General features: G+C 47.5%; 1 protein-coding gene across 1 annotated transcript in view; it reads left to right on the forward strand.

The window, feature by feature from the left end:
* Positions 1-26493, forward strand: part of FRMD4B (FERM domain containing 4B) — a 124707-nt gene that overhangs the window by 42855 nt on the left and 55359 nt on the right. Inside the window, exons 2-4 of the mRNA XM_053989626.1 lie at positions 23499-23564; positions 24233-24327; positions 25795-25887. Coding sequence (XP_053845601.1) covers positions 23499-23564; positions 24233-24327; positions 25795-25887 — 254 coding nt within the window. The remainder of the gene's footprint in view (positions 1-23498; positions 23565-24232; positions 24328-25794; positions 25888-26493) is intronic.

Below are 26493 nucleotides of genomic sequence, written 5' to 3' on the forward strand. Positions count from 1 at the left end.
CCTTAGATCACTGTTGTGTAGGCTTATTCCTTATCAGCAATGAATGCTGTGTTGTTCATATGACTGCACATCAAACAGATCTGCAGTAGCTGTCTCTTGTGCTCCCCTGACAGTGGTACATATATCTACAAAGACATTTTTTGAGAGCTCTCCCCCCCTCCTTCTCCTCACAGAATAGAAATCTGGATGGTACAGCCTTTGGAAACCACCTGGGTATTTATCCTGCTGGCTTTCCCTTGCTGAATTTTGTTTTCTGTTCTGACTCTAAGGAGCCTGGGTATTATTTAGGTATTTCAAACTAACCCACATGCAGTCAGGTTCTTAGAGTGGAAGTCAATAAAGGACTAAGACTGATGTGAATGGATAATTCATCAGCTGCATTTAACTCCACCAAAATTTTCCTAAATTGCATTTAGCTGCTCTTTGCATCACAAACTTCCTTTGCTCTTTTTATTTCTGTGTGGGTTTAACACTGTCCAGGTTCAAGGGACAGTACACTCCTGTACTTGGGTCAGCTGGGAAGGTGAACTCCAGATGGTACTTAATTCTTACTTGTTTTATCACCTAGGGATGAAAAAATGGGTGAAGTTTCTGTTCATGAGACTGGACTTTGAAGTCCATGTGCCCTGAATCAGGGTGGAGACAAGGTTCTTGCCCTGCTCCAGCCTACCCATGGAGCTGTAACTTTGCTGTAGGAACATAAAGCCTGGGCAAAGTGATGGGAATATTGATGGGAAAAGCAGCTGGGAACACTGAGGAGGGAAGGCCTGAGTACCTCTGTCTCTGCCTTCTGAGATGGAGCATCTGAGGCCATTGCTCAGGCTCACAGGAGCTTGTGAAGCATAAAGAATAACTGTGCAGAACATGTAAGTTAAGTGTAAAGATACCATGGATCACAGAGCAATTGAAAAAAAACAAACATGCAAACAAACCCAAAACCAAAAAAACCTAGCACAAATCTGCTCTGCTCTGTTAAAAGAGAAAATCATCATCCTTATTTTTCTATCTAGTTAGGCAGTGGAGGGGGGGAAGGCAAAACAAAAAGGCACTGAGGGCAGCAGGCACAGCAGAAAACCACGTAAACTTTTCCTAGTGGGTTGGTTGGATTTTCCTGGCGCAGGACAGTTCCCTGCACTGTTTCTTTAGCTACAAGGGTCCTTTTCTTTTCTTTTAGAAATGGCCCTTGAAAACTGAATCTTTTTTTTTTTTTTTTTATCTCTGTGTTTAAATTTGGATATGACTTGACCGCAGTGAATGGATGCCATTGGAGATTTTCCTGGCTGATTCCTCTCCAAAGCAGTGTTCTGTGAGGGAATGGCAATTCCCTGCTGCCAAGCCTGGCACTGGTACTGGCTCAGGTTATTGGAATAACCCCATGGGTATTTGTCACCACTCTCTCCCAGTGGAAGAGGGAAACCTTTTCTATTTGGTACCTGTGCATTGCTGTCAAAGTCCTCTAAACACATTGGTGGGCAGCACTGGAGGAGGAGGAGGAAGATTTTTTTTTTTTTCAGCTACAGTCTCTAAGTAATTTCAGGGGATGATAAAACCCTTGGAGTGGGAATATGGATGCCAGATTTCAATGTAGAGCCCAAATCTTTGCTTATCTCTTGTTACAAGAAGCCATATCCTCCTCTGCTTGGGCTCACTTTGTAGCAGCTTCTTACCCATTTGAAATATGGTCGTTGTTTTCCCCATGTGAAAGCAAGACTTGGAGCGACCAAAACCCCCTGGCAACAGCACAGCCAAGGGATACCAGCACCAAGAGGACATGGGCTGCTTTCACTCTGTTATGCATGAAAGGGAAGAGGGAGATCTTGGAGACACGGGTCCAGAGCCTGTCTCAAACATGCAGGCAGTCATCTGTCTGCAGAATTACATCACCCAGCTGCCACAGCGGCGCTCACGGCGTGCGAGCTCCTGCAGTTCGGAGCAGGTTGATTAATAAGGAATGAAGTGGGGTTTGTGAATGCTTCCACTGTGCTGTGGGCACGCAGGTGTCTTCCTCCTGTGAGGACATTTGGGATGGGCAGGCAGTGCCCTTGGGGAAGCTTGGTGGGATTTAGCTCTCGCACTCAGCCTGTGTGCAGGCTGTTCCGGCCCCTTTCCATTCATTGCACTGCACAAGAGTTTACTCTTACAGGTCAGCCTTGCTGATGATTTTAGCCAAAAATCTCCTCCTTGAATAGTTTCTTCAACAAGGTGCTGATGGCAGCACGCAGCTTCTGTCCCAAAAAGCTTAGAAAGTGTCAAATCCTCTGAGGAGGGGGTTTTAAAAAAGATTAATCATCCTTTGTCTTCCACCCTCCCTTAGCTTGTAATAGGGAAGAGCACTCAAATGGAAGGTTCGGCTTGGGAGCTTTAACGCTTTAAGCCCCAGAAGGGCAGGGTGCTGTTTAATTTTAAACTGTCTCGAGGCAAGGCTGGAGTCTCTTGTGGGTTATTATTGCAGTGTTTATTTGCTGCGGGCTGTTGTGAAGAGCTCGGCTACAATGCCCAGCTTTGTTTTTCTCATGCAGCAAGTGCTGTGTTAATGGAGTTAGTTTAAGAGCAGAGTTTAATCATCTCTTAAGCACGTTTTGGGTGTTTTACCCATATGATGCAACAACCAAGGGGGAAGTGTTGAACAGAGGGATGCCTCTGTGCTGTCGGTATTGCCACAATCAGAGCTGGAAGAGAAGTTAGTGTATCTGTTGTACTGTGAGGCACTGGCACAAGTTGTGTTCAAAGCCAGGTGGGATGGGGCTCCGAATAACCTGGTCTAGTGCAAGGTGTCCCTGCCCATAGCAGGGCGTTTGGGACAATATGAACTTTAAGATCTCTTCCAAGCTATTCTATTTCTGCAGGACTGATTCGCCAGCCTCCCCTCCTACCCCCCCCCCCCGGCTTTCCTCCACTTGCTGGTTCCCAGAAGTGCCTTTTTCAAGTAGGATTTCTACTGTATAATTTGAGCACGGGCTCAGCCGCGAGAAAACGATGACAGCTTTGTTCCCTGTATAGCGGATAATGAGGTGTTGGAGGCAGATAGCTCGGGATTCGTGTGTGCAGCGCCTGCCCAGCTCACTGAAGTGCGGCAGCGCTGAGCGAGCGCCTTCCTCTCCTTCCGCAGCATCTAAATGGGCTTGTTGTCAGGGCGTACGGCAAAAGGGTTAACATTTAATTAGAAAACATAGTGGTAGCTAGTGGAGCTTAACAGAGCTTTATATAAGCTGCTAAGGACAAGGCTGCTGTGTGAGCTGCTGGTAGGGCTGAGCTACTGCAGCCGCTGGCTGGGCGTCAGGAGCCGGGGCATGCCTGGGAATCTGCCCAGGAAGCGCCGTGAAAGAGGAGTTTGTTTTAAGGCTTGACCCTGGCTCTGTGCAGCAGCCCTGCCCGCCGCCCGCCGAATAAAGCCGGGCAGCCTCATGCCAGGCGTCTGAGCGAGGCAGCGACAGCAGCCAGCGGCAGCCAGCGGGGCCGGGGGGTTTGTGTTGCCGGCGGAGCGGCTCATGGCTTCGGTGTTCATGTGCGGGGTGGAGGACCTGCTGTTCAGCGGCAGCCGCTTCGTGTGGACGGTGACGGTGGCAGCGCTGCGGCGGTGGTACGCGGCCCGGCTGCGGGCGTGCCGGCAGGCGCTGCGAGCCTGGTGTGGCCTCCGCGATGTCTACCAGGTAAAAAAAAAAAAAAACCAGCTCAGCGTCCCAGCTTTTCCTTGGAGCGGCATCCCGGCACCTGCCCCGGTGCGTGTGCTCTCTCCGGGCTGGTTCCTCCGTGCGAGGTGGCTGCGATGGGGTGAAGAGCGTCGAGGCAGCGCTGGGGAAGGTGCTCAGAGGATCCTGGACCGGCTCTGAGCTGGTCCCGGTATTGCTTTCAAAGTGCCAGCTCTGTGCTTGCGTTCAGGGTTTGGGGGAGATGTTTTCTGTGCCAAATATGTTTTATCAGTCAGTCAATCTACAAGTGTTTTGGCAGCCAGCTGCCCCCCATATAACACCCCCTGGGAGCCCCTCTTGCTGCTGTCACCATCCTTGCCCTTGGGATCTGGAGCTCCAGGAGTGCTCTCTGTGCACTCAGAGCATGATCCTCCCATGGGAGAGACTGGCCGTGGCTTTTTCTGCTGTGTTCGTGTCACTGAATAGTGGCAGCTTGTAACGTGATAGTCCTTTGCATGGCAGAGGGATGGCTGCTTGGGAGGGATGCAGTGGATCCTGGAATAGCAATTGGGGGGCTCTTCTTAAACACAGACCTGTACTTGCAGTCATTGTGGTACCCAGTCGCAGTGAGGGTGGTGTCACTCTCTCGAGTCTGCTTTTGCTGGCAGTTATTTATTTATTTATTTGTGTATGGGTTTCTGTCTTGCATGTAAACTTGTGCTGTGCCTGCTCTCAGCCTCGCTGTGTGTGTTTGCTACATCAGGGTGAATGTTTCAAAGCAGCTTCTCCCCTCTCCCTGGTGTGTTGCAATACAGAGAATGACACAGCTCGTAGCAAACAGCTCTCCAGAGCCACCAGGATGCAACCTCCATGGGAAAGTCATGCTAAGAGGACAGCTGTGCCTGTTTAATCCTAAAGGGATCTGTTGGTATTTAGCTTTAGGGTAGGCTCAGGAGTGGGAGAGCAGCTTTACAGTGGTAGATGTACCAGTGCTTGAATGTGTCCTGGGCAGATCATGTATGGAAACACTGCGTGATGTGTCTGACACAGGTGTCACTGTGGATATGGATCATGGCCAGTTAGGGAATGCAGGAGTAAAGGCGTCATTGCTCTTCCTTTGCCCACCTTTACTGACCTGTAGGGATGTGGTGGGATGCAGCCCTGACTCTCTTCTTCCTCTCTAAGTAAAATCCAGCTACACCTGTGCTGTGTGGATGTTATTTTCAGGGTCCATTCACATAATGAGCATGTAGCTTAGACTGCCTTCCCTCTCCACTGCATCCCCATGGAGGTAAAACCCCATCCCTCCAGGGCTGGAATAAAGGCTCGGTGAGGACCAGCTCAGACAACAGCTGTATTCAGCCTGTTCACCTGCCATACTCTGATGGCTGGCTTGAGGTGAAAAGAGATTTTTTCCATGCAAAGTGTAGCTGTATCTCTGCCCAATCTTACTGTGTCCTAGTGGTTGCTTTGTCTTTTCTTTATGAAAAAGCATCACTGAAATGTGCCTGTGTCTGAAAGTGGGGATGTGAAAATGGGTGAAAAGAGAAGTCTGGTCCTTCTCTCATCCTACCAGGCAGACCTTGAGCCAGGGAAGTGGTCAGGGAGTGCCCCTTCCCCTCTGCCCACAACTTGTCCTGCTGGGGACATGCAGGGACCTGTTGCTCCCCACTTGCTGCTCTGAGAGTCTTCCCTGAGAGGTGAAACCTGGCAGGAGCAAAGCAGCTCTCACATTTTAACATCAGGAATTTGCTAGTGGTAATTTGGGGTGTATTAAAGTGAGATGGCTGAAGGAATGCCCTGCAGCTCTTCCTTGTTGGGCTATGTAACACTTTGCTTTTTGTGCTGTAGTCTTGGCTCTCAGCTGCTCAAACCTTTGGCTGTGTCCAGTGAGTGCAGGACTGAGCACACAGCATTAAATGTCACCCAGCTGCTCAGATACCAGAGTCCTGCAAGAGCCTGAGTCAAATTGGTTTTCTTAATTTTTAAGTATTTCAAGCTATGGAAACAGCTAGAGACAGTGGCTGGGTGACCCTTGCATACAGGGAGGAACTCTGGGCCACCCTGGGGTTACATTTCTATACCTCAGGCTCAGTGAAGCAGCACAGAAGCAACAGAAGCAGTGCAGAGCACTCCATGGGGTTGTTTCTCTGAGGAAGTGGATATTGCAGTGTCTGTAGGACAGGACTCTAATCTTGGGTGTGAGATTTTGTGTCCCATCACGGATCCTGCATTGTCTTGAGCAAATTGTTTTCCTCTGTTCCCCTGTTCTTTGTAGAAAGGGCACTCCTACCTGCCAGGGATGCTATTTGTCCTCTCAGATTTTTCCCCAGAAGTCCTATAGTTATTGCAGCCACATGAAAACACCTTTTTGCCCTGTGTTCTTATTAAAATTAACTCCTGGACAGGTGCTTAACATTTCCCACCTTGGCTTCACGGAGAGCACTAATTTCTGTAGCTCCTTTGCATTCATATTCCAGATGTGAAAAATACAATGGGTTTCATATAGAGGTTCTTTTGGCTAAACATGGGCTTTTCCCCTCTCTGAGGGTTCCCTGGACTGTGCATGATATGACAGACCAGGCAGAACTTAGTCCACTGAGCTGCATGTAAGGGACGTGCAGGGAAGGCTGACAGCCACTTGTGCTGCTGATCAGCCCTGGAAACATCAGTTTGCTTTGATCAGTATTTGGGGGTCACATTTTGTGGGCCAGTGGCTATTTTAGTGTGAGTTGGATGCTGCCAATAAGTCTCTATTTAATCATCAGTACATTTTTGTGAAGAAAGGAAAGCAAGTCGGATTCCTTCTCCTTGGGGTGCTACATGTGTTGTTGTGGAGAGGGGGATTTTTAGCCTTTTTAAAATACAGAATGCTTGGTAGCCTGGTGGGAGATCTGAGCTTGAGTTGCAGCACAGACAAGCCACAGACACCTTTGTGTGTCTGAGCAGGGTCCCCAGCTGTGTTTGGGAGCTGGCAGGTGCAGAGGTGGTCACGGGGCAGCACTGGCTGGCAGGGCAGGCTCAAATCCTCTCTGCCAGCATAAAGCCCTTACCTGCCTTAGCAGCTTTAAGCACAACTAAAACCCACCCCAGCAAGCACAAACCAGCCTTTGTCAGTCACCTTCTCCTTAGCCTTTGTGTTTCTAGCCTGTGTATGTGGGAAACCTTTCCCAAGGTTTTACCTGTTGCTTCACCTGCTCACTGGCACAGCAACTTCACCACTACCCCAGGCACTTCCCCAAGCTGATCCTTGCTCCAGGATGATTTCCATCATCTGTCCCACCTGCCAAAAGAGAAGGGCTTTCAGAGCCCTTCAGAGCCCATTCATCTGGAGGAGGTTGTGAGCCAAAGCACTGCTGGGGTGTCCTGTTTCATTCTGAAATAACCCCAAATCCTCACGAGGAGAGGGGCTGTACAGTGTGAGAGTTGATTCTCTGAGCCCTTGGGTTGTGTGCCAAGGAACATTGTCTTGTCCATGGCAGGGAGCGTTTAAAGCCTGTCCTAGAAATAACAGATTTGCAGAGACAGCTGATAGAAAAGCTGGCACAGGTCTTTTTTTCTAACAGCAGCAAGTCAGTATGAATTTTTGGGGCTGTTAGGGCTTGGGAAAATTTCTGGATGAGAATTTGGCATAGAAACCTTTACTCAAGGGCTCCCATTTCCTACCAGAGAAAGGACTAAGGGCTGTATTTTGCTGTGGAGTTCTGGCACATAGTACTATGGCTTTGGGGGGGGGGGGGGGTCTTCCCAGAGCCCCTCCTAATGCCTGAGATGGGACAACATGGCATTTCTAGGTGTCCTGATACTATTCCCAAAAAAAGCTTTCCTGCAGGACCCTCCACATGCTGGGTTTATAGGCCACCTGTCTTAGATTTAATTATAGGGCAGTAAAACCAAGTGAAATTTTTATATAAATGAGGTTAATAAGCAGCTGCAAAGCCAAAGACTTCTAGAATCAACATTTGTCCTGTGTTTAGTTACCTGCATTACCACTGGCCTGGTTTTCATTGGGGTATTGACACAAAGTTTTCCTCTGAGATATCAATGCCAGTTGCCACCAGTACATCCCACAGCACAGTGATTGCTCAGTATGGTTAAGCAGGAATGAGACATGGCATCAAAGTCTATTTAATGATGCAGCTAACTGCTATAAATCAAAAACTGGTCAAGTGAGTGGTTTAGAGTCAGGGTTAAATGTGTGTCAGTCAATCTGCTCCATGCAAAGTTTTAAAGAAATTGGGAAAACTGTTCCCAAACTCCCTGCAGAATAGAATGGCATGTTGTGATTGATCTGCTGGATGTACAGCCAGATACGGGAGCATCTCTGTGATTAAGCAGTTCAGGAGTAGCTGAAATTACCAATTGCACAGTAATTAGCTGATAAACTATGGCATAACAGTGTAAACTTTTCATATGGGTCTTTTGGACAAAGTGCTTTTTAACCTCTGAAAGGTCATTTCCTCTGTGTGAAGAGAAAAAATGTTGCTGATGAAGCACAAGAAATCAGCTTTGTCTGTGTGTCTGGCCCATGGTACCTGGGGTGGGAGAGGAAGTGGCTGACTTCTGTTTCCTCCAGTGCTAACGTAGTTGGTTTGGATAGTGAGCACCATGCTTCCTCTGCTACCACACCTTAACTTTCCATTATGAAAAATGCTGACAACAAATTGAGGTGCCTTTTTTCCTTTCTCTTTTCACAGTGATGAAAAGCAGTGCTGGAGTGCTGAGGGAGAGCACAAAGCTGGGGCTGCGTTGTCAGGGCAGACCTTTGTTCCACATCAGACAGACCCCAGAGTGATGCTCAGCACAAGCATCTCAGGTGTTCTTACAGGTCAGGGCTTTGCAAAGGGAGCTTGAAAACCTTTTTAGAGGACACTGAATATGTGTCTGTGTTCCTTCAAAGATTTCAACTTGTACACTGGGGATTACTGGTTACCCTGGAAAAGCTTTGCTCTGGCTGTTTTCATCCAGCTGTTTTTCTGTTTGAAGGGACCTGATCTAATGCAGTGATGCTGCTCATATGTCACCTGCAGAGCTTTGGCACTGCTGAAACTCCCATCGTGTCCAAAGCTGGCATGGGGAAGTGTCCCCATGGCCGGGACTTAGGGGCACTGCCTCCTGACAGCTTAGAGTTAAACTTGGTTCTGCACACTTCCAACAGCAGCGTTCCAGAGCTCTCTGCCAGATACATTTCCATCTGAGCTCATGATACAGCGTTTTCTGTTTGAGAGAGTTGATTCAAACAAAAATATGATTTCTTTTTTATGGCTTCTCCCTCTTCCCTCACTGACAAACTTCACAACCAGACTGTGAACTTCATCTCATTTCCTTCGGGGTGTCACGGTGCCAGTTTCAAACAGTGCCTTCTATTCACAAACCACTTGGGCCTGTATAAATATTTTTCCTCTCCGATGTGACGCAGCTCACAAAATACGTTAGATTTCGAACGTTGCTGGCGCCACTTCTCAGAGGCAGCAAGTCCTGCACAAAGGTATCACTGTATGAGCTTGCCTGGATAAATCTCCATTCTGGCCTTTGCAGGGAGGCTGGCCAGCTTGCTCTGACTGGACACAAACTGTATGGAAAGGTAAATTAAAAGTGTTTCAAGCACGTGCTATTTTTTCCAAGCTTCATTTTCATCCTCCTGAGTGGTTGTCTCTCTGTCACCCCTTTTGCTGGCAGTGCTTTGTGATCTTGGATGAACTGTCCATGTGCTTAAAATAACACTGTGCTATCTTTGTCCCCTCATTTTCTGAAAATCAGGCCACCCCTTGTACAGTCTGCATTGCTCTTAAAACCTCTGAGTCATAATTAGTGATTAGTAATTCTACTAATCTTCTGTACAGATGGAGGCCAGTTCATTCTCAGAGACTGCAAAGAGGATAAAGCTATCAGTGCTGGAATATATTAGCTTAAATACCCTCCCACACACAAATACACATGTACACCTTTCCCCACTAATTGATCTGTCATTCATTTAAACATGCAGCAGTGGTGTGTTGGGGAAGGAGATGGGGAGAACAAGTGTCATCAAAGAGCTGAGAAACATTTGAATGTGCTGGATTTAGCCATTTAAAGTCATCTTTGACAGTCCAAGCAATGCTAGGATTAAGACTGTGATGTTTCTGTTGCTTTTCCAGCTGATGTGGGGTAGGTGCTGTCCTGGGGATGGGTGCCCCAGTGTGCATCTCCCTGCTGGCCATCAGGCACAGGAGTGTGGTGCCAGCAGAGCTGGGAATGGGGCTGGAGAAGTCACTGCACTTCCACCCATGGCACTGCTGGTGATGTGCTGCTTCCTGAGCATCCTGGCATCACCTCTGGTTGGGCCAGTGGTTTCTGGGCAGGGAGATGTGGGCTGGGCAGAGGGTGTGAGGTTTGGAGCAGGGTGGTGTTTGTTAAGCCATGGTGAAAGTGGCAGTAATTCCTCTCTTGTGTCAAGCTCAGTGCATCTGTTCACCTTGCTGGGGGGGCTGGGGTGTGCTGCATTCCCTGTAGTGTCACCCTTCAGTGAAGGGTCGTGGCACTGCTGTCCCCAAACTCATTCGTGCCTCAGAGTTGCAGAATTTCCCTGTGCTCAACTCCAACAGCTTCCTACATCTTACAGGTGAGCTGTATTTCTGTTAAACTCTAATTCTTCTCAGTTAAAGTAAGTTCCCTGTACAGCTGAACTATGCAGCCCTTGTCTGTGTTTGTTTGGAAGCCACAGATCCTCCAAGGAGCTGTGCTCTACCTCCTCCAGCTATTCCTGTCATTGTGGTTATCCCAGCAGGGCAGAAGCTGGCACCACCCAGGTAACCTTCACATCATTTCTCTAAGGAAACATGACTCACTGTCTATTTTCCATCTTATTTTTGGGGCTTTGGAGTCTGTTTTGGAGACAAATGCAAGTTTGTTGCTCTGAAATCCTCTCCCAAAACTGTCTCGCTGCCACCTCTTAGGTTGCTGGTGCAGTCTGGACCAGCTGGCTGGACCTGACCTGGCACCCTCCTGCCTGATGTGGGGCCAGCTTATGGTTTTTTCATGAAACCTGTGATACTGAGCATAGAGTGGAAAGCTTTTGTGGTCTCATGACTATGAGAACATTGGCTTTTACAAAATAACTTTGAGAAAAAAGACAACTCTTTTGTCTGCAGCTATTTAAGGGGTGGTTATTTGATCAAAGCTGGTTCTTCTGAATTAAACAAAGAGGGTGAGACACCTCTGGCACCTCACTGCATCCCGGGTGTCTGGGGTAGCTGCCCCCTGGAGGTGTCTGGATTGATGGTTATTTAGGGAGAGGAGGGGAGCAGGGCTGACTCACCCTGTGTGATGGGTGGACCAGGCAGTGCTGCTTCTCTCCCAGGAAGGCTGTGTCCTTACACAGTGCTCTGCAGCTTCATGGAACCTGTTGTTGGCCTCAAACACCTGGCACAGAGCCTCCTGTTTGGGGGACTTCAGCTGGGCCAAGGGGCCTCAGGACCTCTGAGAAGAGGGAGCCACATCTCTGAGCTGTTGCTGTCCAAAGTTTGACCTGTTTTCATTCTTGGAAAAAGCAAGTTAGTTTGTTCCAGGTGTTGAACTTAATTTTTTTTTCTATTAAAATAGATCCCTGGATTTTAAAAATTGGGTTGGGAGAGTCTTCGTAGTTTGTCCTCTGTATGCATAGTGACTGCTCAGTTGAGAGCATAAATAACTGAATAGAGCATTCAGATTTTTGAAGTATGCATGTATAAATTTGAGACTTTGTGCCTCTTGTGTACCTGCCTGAAGGTCAGCTTGGAACTCTGGAAGTTCCAGCTTCCTGGATTTGGGTGCACACTTCTTTGTTGTTCTGTTTTTTCCATTTTCAGTGAAAGCAGTGTCAGTTGTTTGAGTTTTCTTTGAGGAGAGCTGTTTTTGTGCCTGTGTGACGCCTGTGCTCTGCCTGACACAGTTACACAGTTTGTGCTGCTGTGTCAGAGCCGGGGGGTGTGTGAAGCCGTGTGGGTTGATGTGCCAGTGGGGAAGGAATCAGGGAATCAAAGTAGAACTCAGTGTTTGGCACATAGAGAACAGCCTGCAAAGGAGCAGCAGAACAGCAGGTAGATGATTTATTCCTCTAGCAGCAGCAAAGTGCACTCCTGTGGAGCAGGATCAAGTTCACATTGATGGCCAAGGGTGAACTGTGCTCTCAGTTCCCTTCCCAGAGTGCAGCACCCACATCGGAGCAGCAGACCAGTGCTTTGGAGAGCAGTTTGGGAAGTCCAGTGGAACGCTGTACCTGGGGGTGTCTCTTGCAGGGAGGGACAGTGGAGCTATCAGTTTATGGGGTGAGTGAGGGTGTCTGTGCCGAGCAGAGAGCTCTGGTTATCTCTGTCCCTTTATCCCTTCAGATGGTTGGTCCCTGCTGCCACAGGGCTCAGCCTTGCTCCAAGGGGTTCAGACTGGGGGTGGCTTGAAGTTTTAGTTCTGTGCCAGGTTTTTACACAAAGTCCCCTCCTGTCCCAGGACAGGAGTGTGTGGGGGGAGGTGAGATGGCAGCTCCCAGCGAGCACAGAGCTGCCAGCGTGGGGGTCCTCAGCCACTGCAGTGACACAGGCATCATGATCCCACACTGAGGTGTCTCACTGCCCCAGGACTGGCACCTGTGCTACGCCTTTGGTCAGTAACTCCTGCTTGTTCATTCAGTTTTGTTTTATAATAAAGGGGTTAATATCACAGACAAGGAAAAAAAACCCAAAAACCAACCCACAATTGTAATGCTTTGCCATTTTTAACAATCCCGTTTCAACCCCTTGTGTCCCCTGACTCACTCTGGAAGGGCTTTTGTTTCTGAATCTGTAATCAAAGCAACAAACACGAAGGTCATTTCCTTCAGATTATATGGCAACGGAAGAAGTCCGGGATCGTGTCTCCCTTCTTCCCCCAGCTCAGATGTACAGAAAACATGAAGGCTTAGTGCATGCACACTGGGAGTACTTCTTGGGTTTCTCACGTCCATTTAAACCAGCAGGCTGTGTAATGTGGAGGTAAGAGGCTGTATTTTAATTTCTGATGCTTAGCAGTGACAGATAATGTTATTAAGTGCTCTTGCAGTGTGTTCTGAGTTAAACATCGTGCAGAGCTCGGAGCTGTGAGCCTCGGAGAGCCAGAAGGCAGCATAGAGCAGAGAAAGTTTGGGGTGGGGTAGGTTGAAACCTTTCTGCTTGCTTTTCTCTTCGCCTTGAAGGATCAGTCCATAAAAATTTCTCTGCGTCTTTTGCACTCCATTGAGGAGATAAGGGGCTATTTGTTTATCCCAGCATTTACAGCTGCTTTTTCCTGCCTTTGTTGTAAATGCTGCCTTGGCTGCTTCAGCAAAGGGCTAAATCCAAGCTGGATTCTGGTAACTTTGCTGCAGCTGGAGCAAAGATCTCTAACTTCTGGTTAGAGAGAAAGCTCTTTGCAGAGATTACCGTTATGGGCTGCTCTGAGATATGATTTAACCCAAACAAAGCACAGATTCATGAGTCCCAAGAAAAGGCGGTTGGCGCCTGGTACAGTAACTCCTTTCAGCGTGCAACTATTAAATATCTCCTCATAAGGTCCCCTCCTCTCTTACTCCCTAAAAAACCCTTGGGAAGAGGTGGCCTGGAGATGCAGCAGTGCACACAGAGCTGGGGGGTAACGGCTGCTGAGAAAGAGCCTTTGATCCAAAGCACTTGTTTTGCTTTAAAAGTGAAATGTGGAACCATCTGGATCAGCCCCCTGAGCGCCTGGCAAGCTGCTGGCACTGGGAATGTTGGCTCCTCGCCTCCACAGAAACGCTGCTCGCTGCCTGCTCCAGCGCTTACCCGCTATTGTGACTTCTCTTGGTTTATTTATTTGCTCTCTGCAATTTTTTTAAAGAGTTGCAGATTTAAAGGACTTATTCTTTAGCCTTCTTTTAAAATTATTTTTCATCTCCTTCTTACCTGATGTCAGTCCAAAGCTGGCATCTAGGTTTCCTGACGGGCTGTTGCCAAGCATGAGTGGTTGGAAAAGTCCAGTGGGGGAAGCTGGGTGCAGGGACCTGCATGGGGCAGGAGAAGAAGAGACTCAAGATTACTTTAGAGAATGAGATTGTGCCTGGAGGGGATGGCAATTATTTGGTCAGGGCTTGCTCTGCATGTGTCTCCTGCTTTGGGAGCCTTCCCTCAAAAACCCAACTCAGGGGTGAGCAGGGAGGTGCTGGAGGGGACAGAGGAGCATCCTGTGAAAAGCCACCAGAAATGGGGGAGAGCTTCAGGGCTGGGAGAGGCAAAAAGGCATCAAGGGCAGGGTGTGGGTCTCCAGGAATGTGAAACTACTCTTCTATAAGGGTATTTTTCATCTGTAACTATTCTTGCAACAGGGAAAGCTGAGTTTGTTCAAGTGAATCAGGGATGGCTTCTGGGGTGAGGTAAAACTCAGGAGTTACCAGAAGCTCTGCACAGAATAAACCCTGAGATTCGTGTTGTAGAGACTTAAGCAAAGAAGTTGGAGCTTAACTGCTTTGCCTCCTGGCTGAGGAGCAAAGGTCAGGACAGGTCACAGGAGGGCAGCTGGCCAGTCCTGCCCCACTGTGGACACTGCTTATTCAGGGACAGAGGATGCTGCTGCCTCCAGGCAGTGCTCCTTCATGGGCGGCCCCTGCACTTGTTGTGTCAGGTAGCATCAGGAAAGCACTCTGATCCCACAGGAGACCTTTTTCCCCTGGATTCCCTAGAGATTGCACTGGAACAAACCACCCCCGTGGGCTGTGTGCAGTAATGACCTGCCTGCAGTGTCTCAGCACTGCTGGTGATAAGTGTGTCTCCAGCAGACACAAATTCACTGGCTGTGTGCTGCCAAGGAAAGCAGATGTTGGATTTCATTGACTTGATATTTGTGGCAGATTTCTACTGATTGTTTCCTATTAATTTTCCAGATAGTTTTTTTTAATAGCATTAGCTGTAGAGTTGCCTGCCTGTTCTTTTCTCGCTGTTGTTTTAAATACACTGCGAAGTGGCAGGAATGGAATGTCAGCACCCCTGGAATGACATGACCTGTTCAGTTGTCAGCTTCAGACACCGTTAAGGAGAATACTCCTGCAATAAAGGTGCTGATCCTTCAAGAGAATAGCCAACCTCTCCCTCTCTATCAGAGGGACTCAGAATCTGTCATAACACTGCCAGAGAGATCCTGTGGCCTTTGGCAGTGCCAGGAGAGGTGAAATGCTGGCTGGGTGCTGCTTGGCAGCTGGGAAGTATGGGGCCAGCAGAGCCAGATTTTAGCAGCAGTTCTTCCCTCTGCTTCCTGCAGTGGGGCTGATGCTGCCTGTGCACTTGAGTGCTTTCATCCCCGTGCTGGTGCACAGTGAACAACCCCTGCACCCCCAGGGGAACAGAGCAAAGGCAAGTACAGGAAAAGGCATCAGGAAACGCAGCCACACTGCAAGATTTCCTCATGGGGAGGAGAGGGGTGAGTTTTTTACATTGCACACTCCTGGCTGGGAGCAAGAAGCTGCAGTTCTGCTGTTTATATTTTTCTCTTGGCAAAGGGCTTTAACTCCTGGCTGGGTTACTGGATTTATCATTTTGAGGAAGATTTAATTAATTTGTTTCCTGGATTTTAATTTATCGCTGTTCTTTGGTTTTGTTCAGTTTTTGGGGGTCTTATTACAGCATGCTCACATTATTTCAGAGGATTTTGGGAGAAGAGGATGAGATTTAGAGCCCCCAACCTGCTCTGGTGAGTGGGATCTTTCTTATGACCCCAAGAGAATGTGCCTGTCATCCTGTACAAGCCATCAACAGAGTGAATGAAAGAGTCCCTTAGATCTGCCATCCCCTGCAATGAGGAATAATAGAATAAATGGGGAAAAGGAGGGTTGCATGGAAAGTCTGTTGGCAAAGCCACAGTGCCTGCAGTGAGGGAGAGCACTTGGGCTGTTCCTGTGCCAGACTTTTTCACTGGCTCAGCTGGTGGGGCTTACATGAAAGTCAGTTGATGCTCTGCAGGAGCCAGTTTTTTCATCCTATCTCCAGCTCTCATGGCTATTTTAGGAAGGTGCCATGCAACCCAGGCAGCCTCTCAGCCCCCTGTTCCAGGCACTGTGTTTTATCTCCAGCTCATTGCCAAACTTCAGCAGAGCCAACATTTCCATGTAGAGCATCATCAAAGGGACATCAAAGTGCAAAGCTGGCACTTTTCTCCAGCCTGTCTCATCTTAAAACATTTCTGTGCATGTCATTCAGTTATGGCTTTAAGTGTCTGTCCCCGCCTGGCTGGTCCTGAGAAAGAGAATATCCTGAGGCCTGAGAATTCTGCTGCACAGTCCCTGCAGTTGCTGTGGGTAAACATCTCGTGAGTGTGCAGAGCCCAGGTGGCCTCTGCAGCCCTTGGGAGGGATGGAGGTGGCACTTGGAGTCACCTGGTTGGCCCTACAGGATGGTTTGCCAGAGCACAGAGGATGAAAGATGGAGCCAGCCACTGTGGAGCATCACTGGCTATTTAACATTAAGCAGATACTGGCTTCTGTTAAAGGTTAATAGTGAGATAACAAATGATTTAAGGCAAAACCCTGACCCTATTAAAATTAATGGCAAAATTAATTGACTGCACTAGAGACAGGACTTCAGCCAAAGGCTTCTTTATGACTTGAAGATTAGGAAGGAGAGGCAGTATGTCTGGAGACATGGTCTGCCCCCATAAAGCTGGTGGGACCTCTGCCACTGCCCTCGAAGGGATCACTGCAGGTTTTTTGTCTGTGTGAGCCAGACTGTGGTGTTGTGGCAGGAACCCACCCTGGTTGGTGTGAGCAGAGACTGGGGAAACATGAGATTTTGGACCCAAAGCTGACCCACTGGGCATTGCAGGAGGTATCAGTGAGTCCAGAGGGGAGGACTGCACTGCTCTGAGGCAAAGGAGCTGGTGGAGAGGCACACAGTGGGGTGGGATGTGGCAGTGGGTTGGGGCAATGCTTCCCTTCCTCAGATCTTCACTCGTGGGAGAGTGGAGCATTTCCAATCCTCATCCATCAGTTTCACCCTGAGCACCTCCCACCATGGGACACTGAGTGATGGCACCCACACTGGTCAGGGCAGACCTGTGGGGTTGCACACAGGCTCCTCAGGATGTGCATCATGGTGTTTTTGGAGACCTGTGCAGATTGTTTAAAAAGTTTCCACAGCAATGCTGGTATAGCCCCAAACTTCTGTCTGTTATTTTCCTCCTCATTCCTTCAAGTTCTAAGAGACTCCAAGTGTTGGAACATGATGAAGCTTTGCTCTCCCAACAGACACACCAGGAAACTCTGAGGTCATTTAAACCATTATAACTTTTTCCCTCTTCCCCCCAGCTGCATGCAGGCCCCTTCCTTCCAGAAGGACAGGCAAAGGCTTTTATTTTCCTGAGATGTGCCTGGCTAGGGCAGCTCCTTATTGCAAGACATTCTTGCATGGGATTTCACATTTTGATCAGGCTGTGCACGTTCAGGGCCAGACATAAGCTGGCTGGTTGTACCAAAGTCAGTGAAGCAGTGCTGATCTGAGGCAGCTGAGGAGCTGATCCTAAATGCCTTCAGAACCAAAGGAAAAAACCCACTTAAATGCCAATGAAAATCTGAAGTGTAGGGGCTTCAGTATTAAGCTTTGAAATCTCTTACAGGCTTATGAGTTACAGAAGAAAAGTTTGGATTAAAAAAACAGAACCTTTACAAGAAATTACTGGTGATGCTTTAATGGGTGGTTAAGTGCAGCTCAGTAGGGATTTGGACATGGAATCCTTTCAAGATCCAGGCTGGTGCTGTAGGCTTGTGCACCTGGAAAGCAGAGCTGCTGCCTCTGTGCCACTGCCTAAAGCAGGATGGAAGCATTCTGGGATGCCCTCATGGCACAGGCTTTGTGAAGTCAGTGTGCAAAGGGCCAGCATTGCCTTCTGGGAGAGGGAATTTTGCTTTTTGTTATCTGTATTATTTTCTTCAGTGCTCAGACTGCCTGAGCCACTGTGGTGTGCCTGTTTCAGGAATAAATGAGCCAGTTTTTATCATCTATGTACTAATGATGTGCCACAGTCCAATTTCTCACTTTTCAAACTGCAGGTTTAAGGCTGTGTGCTGGCCATTTATGTAGTGAAAATGGTTCCCCTTTCTCTCTCATCACTGGATGCATCAGTGTAGGTGTTTGTTTCCTGCCTATAAAATATCTTTTGGAGCTATTCATCTGCCAGTGAAGTTTAATTTCACATATTTACCCTGCCAGGAACCCATGGAAATAACACGCACAGTTCAGTGCATCCAGGACCAAATCCCTGGTGTCACACAGGAGCACCAAGGGTGAACAAAAGGGTTTATCTTAGGAGGAAGAAAAGAGGAAAACTGGGGCGAGAGGTTTGCTCCTTCCAAAAGATTTTTCATGGAATTCAGAGCGTTAAAGGTGTGAAGCCTTGCTGGATGTGGATGATTTTAAAGCTTCTGCTGATGAGTATTTAGGTGGCTGAGGAGCCTGGCTCAGCCACCCTGTCCCTGGGCAGGCTGCACTTAGTGGTGCAGTGTGTCTGCACACATGGGCTGCTGAGCCCAAACCGTGGCACATCCCCAGGGAGAGCAGCTGGGATGCAGGCACAGGGCTCTGAGCCTGTCACTGGCAGACACAGCTCCCAGTTTTGTCTTAATTATGTGCAGCTTACGTGTAATCCTCTCTTCTTTGGCCAGAGAGTTTGTAGGGTTTGGAGTTTGTTGTCTCTTTTTCTTTTTTTTTTTTTTTTTTTTTAATTTTATTTTCTTTCTCTAGACCTTAAAACAAAAAAAAAGGCTTAAAAATAGAAGTCAGTGACAGATAAGCCAAGTGACTTCTTTGTAACGTTCCCAGTTCTGAGGGGGAGAAATCTGACCTGGAGGGAATACAACACATTGGGGTTTGCTCCTAACCCAGACCCATCATGATTCTCTATTCCTAAGCTTCCCTTCAGGAGATGTGTTATTCTGACAGTTTTGTGGGTATTTTTTTTGTTAGTTTTTTTTTTTTGGTGGGTTTTTTTGGTGTTTTTTTTTTTTGGGGGGGGGGGGGGGTTGGGTTTTTTTTGGGGTTTTTTTTGTGTGTGTGGGTTTTTTTTTTTGGTGCTTTTTTTTGGTTTTGGGTTTTTTTGGCTTCATGGTGTCATGGTGTTGGTTTTTTTTTGTTTGTTTTTTTTTTTGGTTTTTTTTTTTTTTTTTTTTTTTTATTTCCTGTTTACACCCTGTCTAATTACTCTTTTTCTTATTTTTTCCCTAACGGAATGACACACATGGATGTCTAAAAATATTGCATGTAACAACCAGCTTTGCATAAGGAGGATGTTTCTGTCCAAGAGAAACAGCATAAATATCCTGCATGTGCTTTTTTCCCCAAATAAACATTCAGGCTCAGGATATTGTAGGGAATTGGTCTAAGTAGCCAAGAAGTAGGTTTTTTTTCTCTGCCTTGCTGATTTTCTTTTTAAAGGATGGATGTTCTGGAAAATCTGCTTTGATTTTAGGTGGAGAATTTGTCATATTTTTTTGTGACAAAAAGGGAGGACAACATGTTGTTTCCTCCCAGCTAATGAAACCTTTATGATAATGCTAATTTTCTGTGTACAGTTACAATCTCACCATATGCTTTAATTTCCACACATGGGTATTCTGAGAATTGTTTGTTTCCCTTCATTATCTGCCTGTTTTACTGAAGATTTGGGTGAATCAGATTCTTGCTGATAGCCTGTAAATTAGGAGAACTGCAGTATTTTGATGTAACTGCATTTCTACAGTGGAAAATGTTTGTCTCCTTTCAGTCCTCTCCGTTTTTGAGGTTTTGCTGCTTACTTGTGTACAGAGAATACAAGTGAATTTGGGATGCTGGATTTTTATTGTTTCCCAGTCTCTCAGTATGGTTTTACCAAAAATAGGGCTGTGTACTGTCTCTCCTAATTTCCTGTTGGGAATGAGATGAGACACAGAGATGCTTCGTGAATTTTCTGCTGCTACTTCTGTTACTGGATAATAGCTCAAATATTAGCAGGCTTTTAAAAATAACTGCTGAGATGACCAATTTGGGGGCATGTTGCAGAAACTGTTCATTTGTACAGACAATGCCAAATCAATGAGAATAAGCTGAAAACAGATGTGTGTGTGTATAAATATCTCAAGACTGTTCACACCATCTCTTGACTGAGGCAGACAGCTGTGCTCATCTCGTGATGGATTGGTCCAACACATAGAAAATCAATTATATTGTTCAGATTAGCAGGGTGTCCTGAATTAAAGATGAAAGGAAACGTATTAGCAAGGGCTCCAGGGCTTTGGGTCTTTGAGGAGCCTGGTGCCCTGGGAATTGGGACACAGCACAAGTCCCTTCCCACAGCCTGAGGAAACAGACCTGCAAGCGGATGTGCTGTGGGGAATAAATCAAATAATTCACACCAGTGTCATTGGGGGACTTAAAAAGGAGTCCTTTGCTCTGGCTCCAGGAGCTCAAGAGTCTCCAGTTGCTGAGCTGGAGGCGCCTTTCCCTGGCCAAAATCCATTGCTGAAAGTGATGGAAGCCTCTTTATGAAGCTCTCCAGCTTTTCTCCATGCAAGAGAATGGGACCAGGTTATTGGTACCTGTGACTGTGCTGTGCCACAGTCATGTCACTCCTGGGGATGGACACTCCAAAGCTTATGAGGTGAGCTTGCAGCTGCAATAGCTTCCAAAGCTTTTGGTTCTACCTCCTGTACAGAAAAGGGCTGTGAAATGTGAGTGTTGCCCTGTGCCTCAGAGCCCTGTCTGCACAGGGAGGCAGCTGGATGCGAGGAGAGAATTCTCTCCTGGAGATGACCTCTCTGGTGGGCGACATTCCTGATGTAGGATGGGCTTGTGCTTCCCTGTGGTAGTAATTTGGAGTGATTTTCATCTGATCGTAAGAACAGGGTGAGCCAAGTGATGTGCTCTCTGCCCCATCAGGAATGGGGTGGGGATACTTGGAGTGAGCTCCTGCACAGCTGCAGGGACCAGGGTGCTGGGGCTGAAGCTTTGGGTGTGCAGGAGGAGGAGAAGGGCTCGGACTGTCCAGGCTTTGTTTTGGGATTGGAGCCTACAGATGCAAAGCTGATGGTCACACCAGCAGATCTGTGTTCCTTGAGCAGGCTGTGGTGCCACACAGTGAGTATCCCTGTGTCTCATCCTGGCTGGAGGAGGTGTCTTAGCAGGAATGTAGCCCTCAGGTGTTCAGGAATGGGCTGGGGGGGGGGCAGAGGGGTGCAAGCAGCTCTTCTTGGAGCTACAGCCACAGGCATTTCATGGCTCTGGACATTGCTGTCCTGTGGCTTTGTCCATGGGATGAAGTGTTCCTGGGGTGACACGAGCCTGGGATGCAGGTGGAGGCTGCCAGGTTTGTCACAGCAAAGGCATTTCACAGTGCTTTGTCACTGGGCACCTTGGCATCTTCTGCAATTTCTTGGCTGAGCTTTCCAGCACTCTGGGAAGTGGATGTGTGATTTCTGAGGAAAGATTCCTCGTGTCTCAGCTTTTAAATGTTGTTTGTGTCTATATTTGTAAATGAGACTTCTAAGCTGTTTCCTTATGTTGTCTCATCAATAAAATCAGGGATAATTATATCTTGCCTATCTTTAGGGATGTTATGAGTTTTATTTACTTTTAAGGTGCTTTGCAGTTACCTTGGATAGCTGAATTGAAGCACAGGTGATTTCTTTTATGTTGTAATCCTTCCAGATACCTTTCTTTCTCCTCAGCACGAGGCTTTGTGGATGTGTTTGTTCTAACAGAAACCTTTTTTACTTAACAACAGACAACCGAGGCAATTAAAACAGTCAGAAGTGATTGATGTGATTTCACTGGGTGAAAGCTAAAGCAGCTCACAATTAAATAATGGCAACCCTCGTGCTATCTCAGGGCAGCAGATGGGGAATGATTTAAAAACACTATTGGATCCGACACTCCTCAGCATGGGCAGATTGGTAACAGTGTGTCAGAGCCAGAAATACGCTCCACCTTGAAGGGTGCGCTGATAAAATGATTAATTGATGGTAATGGGCAACTTAGTTATGAGCCTGCCACGGCAGCCCTTCAGCTCTTAGGAACAAATGGACCTGGGAGTGAATCATAATGGGTTTAAGGGCTCTGGGTGCTGCGTTTGGGCAGCAGAGAAATCTCAGGGAGCGTGCCCCAAGCTGGAGTTGGGGTGTGCAGCTCTGCTTCCAGAACCCGAGGGATGAATTGCTGGATGTGGTACCTTGCTGGGAGTGCAGGGCCTGGGGGATGATGCTCTGCAGGGTGCAGCACCAAGGGATGCAGCTGTGAGATCACTGCTGTCTCCGGGGCAGAGCAGCCTTGTGCTCTGAACTGCTGCGTGCCCCGTGTGTCACTGCTCATCTGGCACTTCTGTACAAATTCGTAGCAGTAAGACAGAGAAAGGAAGGGATTTCTGTCCTCTAGAGTCGCTCTGCAAACGGTCCTTGTACCAGTACTGCTGTTTTGGTGTGATGCTCAGCAGTGCCGAAGGTTGCCGGTGCTGGGGCACGGATGCTGCAGCCCAGTTTTCCGGGACGCTTCGGGGAGTTGTGCCTGCAGACGCTCATCTCTGACCTGCTTGCAGAGCTCCTCAGGAGGGCACTCCCTGTCGGCCTTTGGTCAAGATGAGCTCAATTAGTTGGGACAATGGAGCTTTATTGATTTGGGCTCGGGGCAGAAGGGCTGGCCGGTGACAGAGGCAGCTGTGTCTCGGCAGCCCTGGCTGTGCAAACCGGGGGAAGAGCTGCGAGGTCTCTGCGGCTGTACTGCAATCACGTAGAAATTGTGTTTATTTTGAAGTCTCTGCAAGGCCTGGGTGTGCAGCGTGCACAGGGGCAGGAGGTGATGAGAGGGGCTGATGGCACTACAGCTCAGCACTGTCCTTGTCCCTGTCCCTGCGGAGCCAGAGGGATGTGAAAGGGGAAACCATCCCGTGTTACTGTTTAATCCCTCTGGGAGCCCCTGTCTAAACAAACCACCCCCGGCTTCTGCTCACAACTCACAATTTATAGTCGGCTGGAAGCTTGTGCTGTCAGGAAAATGAGTTACCTTGAGGCTGGGGGAACAAATATGAAAGCCAGGTTTCCTTCACCAGCTCTCACCCAGAGAGTGTTGCAAAGCTGGTCCTCACTAGAGCTGCTGAAAGGCCCAGAATTAGACCAGATATTAAATAATGTAAAAGCTTTCATTGAAATGTATTAGATTTCAAAGGGCAGATACTAAAAGGGCATAATGGGCAGCTATTTCTGAATTGCTCGCCTCCTAAAGAGAGGAAGAGACTTAGTTTGCAGGAGATAAATGTGACATGAAAGAAGTGGTTCAGATATAGCATCAGAGCTTGCAAAGCTCATCCCATTCTTAGTGATGCAGTTCAAGCACCTTCTTGATGTGTGCAGCTCCTATGTAAGAATCCCATGGAGGTGATGACTTTCAATAGGTGCCCAAGTGAAAATGTTACTGTGCTGGTGGAGACTCCATCTGTTCTAGACACAGGTCAATGGACCAGATCTGGGCTGAGCCATCTGCAGGGAGGGTTGGATGGATCTGGGTTTCCTGGGTCACTGGTCATCTCCTCCTCACCAGAGCAAAAGCCCAAAGCTGTGGTACTGGCCAGGCTGGTTCATCCTCACATTTAATTCTCACAGCATTTATGTTTTTTTTTTATCTGATCCTGATTGCTGCTAAGCACCCTTAATTCCAGCTTGGAGTTGACAGGAACTGCGAGCACTGAGGCAGATTCCCAGATGGAGTCCTTGGAGAAGGACTCTCAGCTCGGGTACAGAGTCAATTCCCTTATCCATCAAAATCAGACACTCACTTCACACTGCCCTTGTCCCCAAGCCTCACATGCTCTGGTGCAAGCCAGGAATGCTGCCCTTCCTGACAGGCTGTGCTGCTGTCTTTGCAGATGACCGAGGGCCGGCACTGCCAGGTGCATCTCCTCGATGACAGGAACTTGGAGCTGCTGGTTCAGGTACAGACCTCGCTCTTTTGGGGACTGGCAGCAGTGCCAGATTTCTCTGCTTGTTTTCTTTTGGGGGCTGAAGTGAGTTAGTTATGCTAGAAAAACTCACAGGAGTGGAATAGGCTGCTGAGGCAATGTGTGCTTCTCCTGACACCTGGATTAGCTGAAGGATTTCCCCGTGCATTGTGGGCAAAATATCTGCCATCAGTTCTGCGTTCACTTTTTGCTTTCACCAAAAGGATATTAAACACGCTCCTCGTGGTGGTGTTTTTTGTCTTTTAGATGGGAAGAAAACTCCGTGGTTTTGAGGATTTTTTTCCCCATAACAGAACTCAAAGCACGAGATCCTTCACTATACAATATTTTCTTAATTGAAAAATCCTTCCTGCTATAAGTGCAGGAAAGCCTGGGATGCTGCCTTCTCCCCCAGAAAGAGGAAAGCAGCACTCAGTCTGTGCCCTTCACCCCAATGTCACAGATTAAGCACAGAATTGCTCCACACATCCCACACAGCTCTATTGAGACACCCTGAGTCTGATATGCCACTTCTGTATTCAGCTGTCCAACAGGGTTTTAGCATGGCCATGTGTACTTAAATGTATTTGCACAGAAAGAAAAATATTTTTTATTAAAAGCCTGGACTGAAATGAATAAAATTATTTTCATTCTTTCAATAGCCCAAACTTTTGTCTCGGGAGTTACTGGATCTGGTGGCCTCACACTTCAACCTGAAAGAAAAGGAATATTTTGGGATAACATTTATCGATGACACGTGAGTGTGTTTATTTAGTTTAAACAGCTGTGTCATTATTGCAATGTAAAACCTTATCTCTGATACCGTGGCAGCTTGGCATGATGGAAAAATGACTTCTTTCAAAGAATTTCCTACCTTTTTCTTGTGCTGCTTGGCTGGGGAGAGGGGAAGGCACAAAATAGAAAATACTTGGAAAATATCTTCTGGGCACAAACCAGAGAATCCTTGTAAAATATTTTCCTGATGATTTCACATTTCATATTTGTCTCACACAGTGAAAAAACTGATTCAGTGATAATTTCCCATGTGAACACCCTTAACTTTCCTCCTCTGCACTTCTAGTAACAACAGAAAGGTTTTGCATTTATTTCCAAAATGAATTGCTCCCACTGCTTTGCACCTGAATCTCAAATATATTATTGAGCCTTTTAACGCCAAATTTCCCAGCAGAGTGAGCTGTGAGGTTAGTCCTGCCCAGGAACCACTTTCCTCTCTCTGAGCCTGGGTGTGATGCTCTGCCCAGGCTCTGGAGCGCTGTGGGAGATCTGTTCATGGCATTAACCCAGAGTCAGCTGGGTTAATTAATTGCAATGGCTCATCTCTCAGCAGGGCAGTGAAATGCTTCCCCACATCTGCTGGCTGCAGGGCCAGTGTCTCCAAAGGAGTTGCCTTCAGCTCCCCCAAAAAGCTGGAGCAGAGGTGCTTAGGGCAGTGGGGACCTGGAGCTGTGCACTAATACAGCCCCTTAAATAAACCTCTTGTCTAGTGGGAATAACACTGGGTCCTGCTGCTCTCCACTGCCACTTTTTATGCAGCCCTGGATGGAAGCCTCCACCTACAAATCCCGTCAGAGCCGTGTTTGGGGCCACCCTGCTGAGGAACCTCCCACGTGCAGGAGCAGGACTGGCCCTGGGGACACCCTGGAGTTCATGGAGCTGATGGGAGCTGCTCCCCCTGGGGCCCTGACCCCAGCACTGTGTTATTTTTACCAGCCACTCACATCTTGGGCTATCCCTGGAATATTTTTGCCACATCCTTGTCCTTCCACTTGCTGGAAAAGACTCTTCTGTAAATCCCTTGAGGATACCGTTTGTACTTGGTTTATTTTTTCCCCCAGAAAAGCTGCCATGAAATTCCTCTGGATGTTTTTGGTTGCTGGCACTGAGTCACGGTGAGGTTTAAAGTGCTGCCAGGGGATTATCTGAAAGCTGTTGGCTTCCCCAGAAACTCCAGTGGGATTCCAGGGCCTGCCTTGGTGATGGAGGGAGTGTGTGGCCTCTGGAGGGCACCCATGGCTCAGCCTTGCAGGGTTAAGGGTTGGGTTAGGTAAAAAAAAAGGAAGTCATTTGATGAGATGTTTGCCTGCCTTGGAGCTGAGTCTTGAACTTTTCAAAGTAACACTTGGAGTAAGCAGGGGCACTGAAAAGAACCAATTTCTGTATTTTCATCCCAGTTTTTAACCTTCTCCCCGACCTATTTCCATAGAGGTCAGAGTGTCTGGCTGCAGCTGGATCACCGTGTCCTGGACCATGACTTGCCCAAGAAACCAGGGCCAGCAACTTTGTACTTTGCCGTTAGGTGAGTAATTGTTTCCACCAAGCAAACATTACCACTTGGGTTTATTTAGCACCAGGGGGTTTTGTTTAAAGGAACTGATTACAGATTTGATAAAGGAAATAAATGTCAAAGCAATGTGTTATTTTTAGAAGGAGATTAGACCCTGGCTAAGTGCTGCTCTCTTTTGTATTTAACTATGAAATAAAGTAGATTGGAACCTACTACTAGGACATTATTCCTAGGGTGGGTTTGGGGTTTTTTTCTGTTTAAAACCTCATATTTAAAATATCTTCTTTGCCTGACTCGTCTTTGCGTGTGCTAAATTGCAATACAGTTTATTCAAACAATTTTACTTACTTTTTTCCTTCTATTTACTTAAGGGCTGTCTGTACTTTAAAGGGATTGCTGATGGCTGTTTTGCTCACAGCTTAACCAGTCCCCAGGAAAGAATAAAATCCCTGGCAAAATTATGATTTTGGCCAATGTAATTACATTACTTTAGGGCTGTTGCTGGCAAAGCTCTGCTGGTTAAGGGCCTGAAAAAAACCCAACATCCTATGAAACAGAGCTGCGCTGGCAGAAGAGACCAAGCATCATATTCTTAATATTGTTGGAGTTTTTGTTTTC

The sequence above is a fragment of the Vidua macroura genome, chromosome 13, assembly GCF_024509145.1.
Source record: "Vidua macroura isolate BioBank_ID:100142 chromosome 13, ASM2450914v1, whole genome shotgun sequence".
Taxonomy (NCBI): Eukaryota; Metazoa; Chordata; class Aves; order Passeriformes; family Viduidae; genus Vidua; species Vidua macroura.